Raw genomic sequence first — 4,381 nt, 5'->3', positions numbered from 1 at the left:
TTATTTCCGGATGATTGTAATTTAGTATATGGTTACTGTAAGCCTCCCAAATTATTTTCTCCTTGCCTGTTTGCTCCACCAGATTTACGATACAAATTGGACCGTATAATCGAAGCTCCTCGGCAAAGTGTTTCTCAAAAGCAATCTGTGTCTCTGTCTCGTCTAAAGTATTCAGAATATTATAGTTTAAGGTTCATAGGAATATTTTCTCGAATGATTACCTTTGTCTATACGTGGTGGAGGCTTGTACTTGTAGCCAGGTTGAGACCAGTACACAGGTACACTGCCTCTTACTTGGACAAAAGATACTTGGTGATCACGGTACCAAACTAATTGTTCTGTTTCCACATAGTTTGCGCATTTCCCATCGTCATCGACACCACGTCGTTTGTATCTTAAAGAATAGGTTTGCCGGTAGAAATTTAGAATTGAAATGATAGAAAATCAGCGAATGTATAATTACCTTGTTCCGGCGCGGAACCTACTTCTTCTAGATATAATTGCTAAATTAAAGGTTTCATATTGAGGCTGATCATCAAGTCCTACTTCTACTTTACATTTTTCTATTTGAACATATCCTTGAATAACTGGTAATATCCAACTATTTGCGTCATCTGTCTACAAAGATGATATATTATTATAATAAGATGTATCTTGGTGCAATGATGTGATTACACTTAGAAAAACCTGAACTTTTAAATTAATTATATCCTGTAACATGTACTTATTCCAAAAGAACCTATCATCCACTCTCTGCCAAAGTGGCCTATTTTGTGCCTGCTGATTCTTTTCTGTCTCTGTGATGCAAAGCCTCTGCAGGCTATTGGTGATGTCACCAGTTTGACAGAAGTAAAATGAGTCAGTTTCAGTAAAGATTTTACTCAATTCCTCCAGAATTCTCTTCTCAAATCTCTCCTTGTCTTTCACAATACTTCTTTTACCTACTGTGGATTTCACCTGGAAATATTCTTAATGATATTACATTTTTTTTTTAAATAACTAAATTTCTTATGTTCAATTGCAACTAAAAAAAAAAAAAGAATTACCTGAGATGTTGCAAGTGCAGCTGCTTGTTGTGTGGTATTTTTTATGGTATTTGTAGCACTTTTAATAGTGCCCCATGTTTTGGCAAAGGCTGCTTTTTGTGGTACATCGAACAGGCCACCTTCACTTTTTTTCTTTGGCAAATTCTGATGCTTCTTGCATGGCAAAAGTCCAATATCAGTATTTTCATTGCCAAGATGCAAAAATGTGATTGATTTGACCTTATATATAACATGACCTCCATATAACTCTCCCACTGGTGAAACCTCTTTGATTAACATCAAACGAGGTTCCAGTACACCAGGCTGCTCTATTTTCCCAATAATTCCATAAATTATTCCAAGACATTCTAAGTCCTTTGGGGAGGCCCATTCCCAATCTGCGAAGTAATTTGCAATCAATAATACTCTACAAAAGCCTCCATGTTAAAAATCAAATATTAAATCACACAGATCTCAGCTTTCCAGCTAATTGCATTAGTTAGATCACAGCTTTTACATATTTACATAATTCACGAACCGTTGCTGGTGAAAAATCACACGAATACAATTACCTTTTAAAGTATTCCCACGCGTAATATTATTTCAATAACGTTCATTCAAATACAATCGAATATGAAATTCTTATTTGTACGAATTAATCGTTACGCGAAATAATTGATGAGAGGAACATTACGTAAAATCGTTTCGGTTACGTTTCACGGAAAGTCGATGCAGTTATAAATAAGAACAATGAACCGAGAAAACACAACGTGTATCGTACTTGACACAAATGTATATACACTTCTGTCAAACGACGAGCGTATACCCACCCGATTTAGCGGAAAACTCTCCTGTGTATTTGTCCCACCATAGGCTGCGCCTTTCTTTCACGAAAATAAAATGCGTGTCGGTGCGCAACAGTTCCATGCTTCCGTCTTTTCCACTGACGGACGATTTCTACGCAGCATGTGGAACGACAGCTCTTCGAACGAAAGTCCGCCTATGACGGACACTTCGCCATCTTGCTCGTACATGAGACTAACAATGAGACCGTTCACCAACTACATATACATTCGATCAGAAAGTAGATGGCGATAGGGAATTAATTATATATAGCTTTTCGTTATCGTTAATACTTTAAGCGATAAGAATTGATGACATTCGGTGCAAATTTATACGATTTTAATGCGTTGTTGTTATTTAGAAATAACGCGAATTTGAATTGTTTCCAATGCGACTTGTAGAAATTTGTTTCTCCTTTTTTTTTTTAAAGGATTTTCGAAGGATTTTACGCGGAGGGATGAGAGTGGAGAAAAGGATGTAGAAATAGAAAGGAACGAAATGAATGTTTAGATTATTTGAAATACACAAGATTTATTTAGGTAATCTGTGATTACATATTTTGTATATGTTTCACAATAACTGATAAGTACATCATAAATACAAAGAAGCGTGTGAAAATATGCGAATAACGATTAGTTAACGTTATCATTAATATCGTCGTACGTCGTTCATGGAAGAATATTTAAAAGATGACCTCTTTATACACGTGTTCTTCGTTCGAAAGAATTTTTTAATCGAACTCGCCTACTCGAATTTCGCGGTTGTCGATGGTGTACTCGAAACGTGTCATTTTGAGTAATGAAAAAGATTCATAAAATTTAACAAGCATTTAACATCTTTTGAAAAAAAAATGTCTACTCGCTCCTTCCCTCGTTTCCTTCCTTATTCCTCTTCTCCTCTTTGGTTTTGTCTATTATGTATTCCTGCCATTTCCTATGATTGAGTGTCTGAAAGTCATCCACTTTGGCTATTAATTTTAAATACTGAGACAATTTTAACAACTCCTTGTCTTTCCTTCTGGTGATGTGTGCATGTTTGAATGGTTTGATTTTTAATCCTGATTGTGGATTCATGATAAAGTTTCTCCTAATATCGTCAAACATTATTGTGTTCTTTGCAGAGAACTGCCTGTATTTCCCCCATATGATAGCAAGTGGTTTTGCTGTGATAGTACCATACTTTGATGTGATAACATTAATCATAGCATTTGAGTCAAGGTGACATGCTATTTTGTAATAAGAGTTATTTGAGACTCCTAGCACTTTCATCTTTTCATTGATCCATTTCATACTAGTCGCTGACCAAATCACTATGTCATAATTTAGATAAGCCAGGGTTAAAAATTGGTGGAGGAAGGGACGCATCAATTCCACACCACTTTCCGCTGTTGATTTGTGATCGAAAATGGTGTAGTCTATATCGAGCACCAGTAGTTTCTTTCCTTCTCTGAAGGGATTTAATTCTACAAACCTGTAGTAGTCGATTCTACATTGGATTTGAAACAAACACAGCTTAACATTCTCTATCTCTATCTCTTCTTCTTCAGTCTTAAAGTCATTAATTACATCGGGCAAGTCTTTTGGTGCATGACATGCCTCGGCGATGTCCTCTTCGCGAGATCCCATCAGCATTAACTTGAATCCAGGCTTCATACCCAAGTTCCTTAGGATCTCCTCATCTTGAGATGCTTTGTCTGGTGAAAAGAAAGATTCTATAGACACTTGACAGGGTTTTAATTAATGCTGTCAAATGTGTCAGATCTAACATGTTGAAAGGACAGTTCAAAATCAATCGAGAGAGATCATTTGAACGGACTTTATGTCAAAATCGAACGGTCAGTCAAACAATGCGCGTGACTCTATATGGAAAAAAAAACAAAGGGAGAGAGAGGGTCGTGAAAACAGTTCAAAACATAACCTTTGGTTCGGAGGTTCAGCACTTTTTGACGTCCCGGAAGGATGCCAGTCTCCTGGTGTATCCGTTCTTTCAGACCGCGAACGGTATCGCCCAGGTTCACGTCCGGAATCTCGAATTTTTTCCTGCCCCATACTATGATGATCTTCCCTACATTCTCCATTTTTTTTCGAAAATAATGACGCGACACCAGACGATGTGTACTATGAAGCAGCCGAACGTACACACTCCCCCATTAGGTGTGTACATACACTAGGAACGTCGTAGAGTTTAGTGCAGACATTGTACCTTTGTGTCGATACTGTAACGCGAAGTTTATCCTTCATATAGGTGGCGTCTCGCTGTCTGGATCCGATCAAGACGGTGCTGCCATCGCAATGTTGATAAACATTCATTCATTTTTTTTTCTCTTATCATTTTATAGTTACGCCTACTGTGAAAAGACTTTCATTCACATTTCTGAATGAAAAGTGTAATAATTATCGTACGGAATAATTCGTTTAGATACGCTATTACGAGTATTGATCATTTTTACAGTGCTCAGTCGATCACTCGTAAATTAAACCAATACTTAATTCGAAGAAAAATCTTTAACCTTC

General features: G+C 36.9%; 2 protein-coding genes across 2 annotated transcripts in view; both read right to left on the bottom strand.

The window, feature by feature from the left end:
- Positions 1 to 2,051, bottom strand: part of LOC108576345 (phosphatidylinositide phosphatase SAC2) — a 5,780-nt gene extending 3,729 nt beyond the window's left edge. Inside the window, 7 exon segments of the mRNA XM_017939319.1 lie at position 1; positions 3 to 162; positions 222 to 394; positions 464 to 618; positions 688 to 957; positions 1,047 to 1,423; positions 1,856 to 2,051. The exon segment at position 1 is cut by the window's left edge and continues 23 nt beyond it. Coding sequence (XP_017794808.1) covers position 1; positions 3 to 162; positions 222 to 394; positions 464 to 618; positions 688 to 957; positions 1,047 to 1,423; positions 1,856 to 1,952 — 1,233 coding nt within the window. The 5' untranslated portion in view covers positions 1,953 to 2,051.
- Positions 2,052 to 2,539: 488 nt separating this feature from the next.
- LOC108576347 (ubiquitin-like domain-containing CTD phosphatase 1) lies at positions 2,540 to 3,997 on the bottom strand. The gene is made up of 2 exons (XM_017939321.1): positions 3,786 to 3,997; positions 2,540 to 3,561 (listed from the first exon to the last, which is right to left on the bottom strand). Exons 1-2 carry the CDS (start codon positions 3,943 to 3,945, stop codon positions 2,723 to 2,725), a joined length of 999 nt encoding a protein of 332 aa, XP_017794810.1. The 5' UTR covers positions 3,946 to 3,997; the 3' UTR covers positions 2,540 to 2,722.
- Positions 3,998 to 4,381: the final 384 nt, after the last annotated feature.

This window comes from Habropoda laboriosa, unplaced genomic scaffold, assembly GCF_001263275.1.
Source record: "Habropoda laboriosa isolate 0110345459 unplaced genomic scaffold, ASM126327v1 scaffold387, whole genome shotgun sequence".
Lineage (NCBI taxonomy): Eukaryota > Metazoa > Arthropoda > Insecta > Hymenoptera > Apidae > Habropoda > Habropoda laboriosa.
This window is presented reverse-complemented; position numbering and strand designations above follow the sequence as displayed.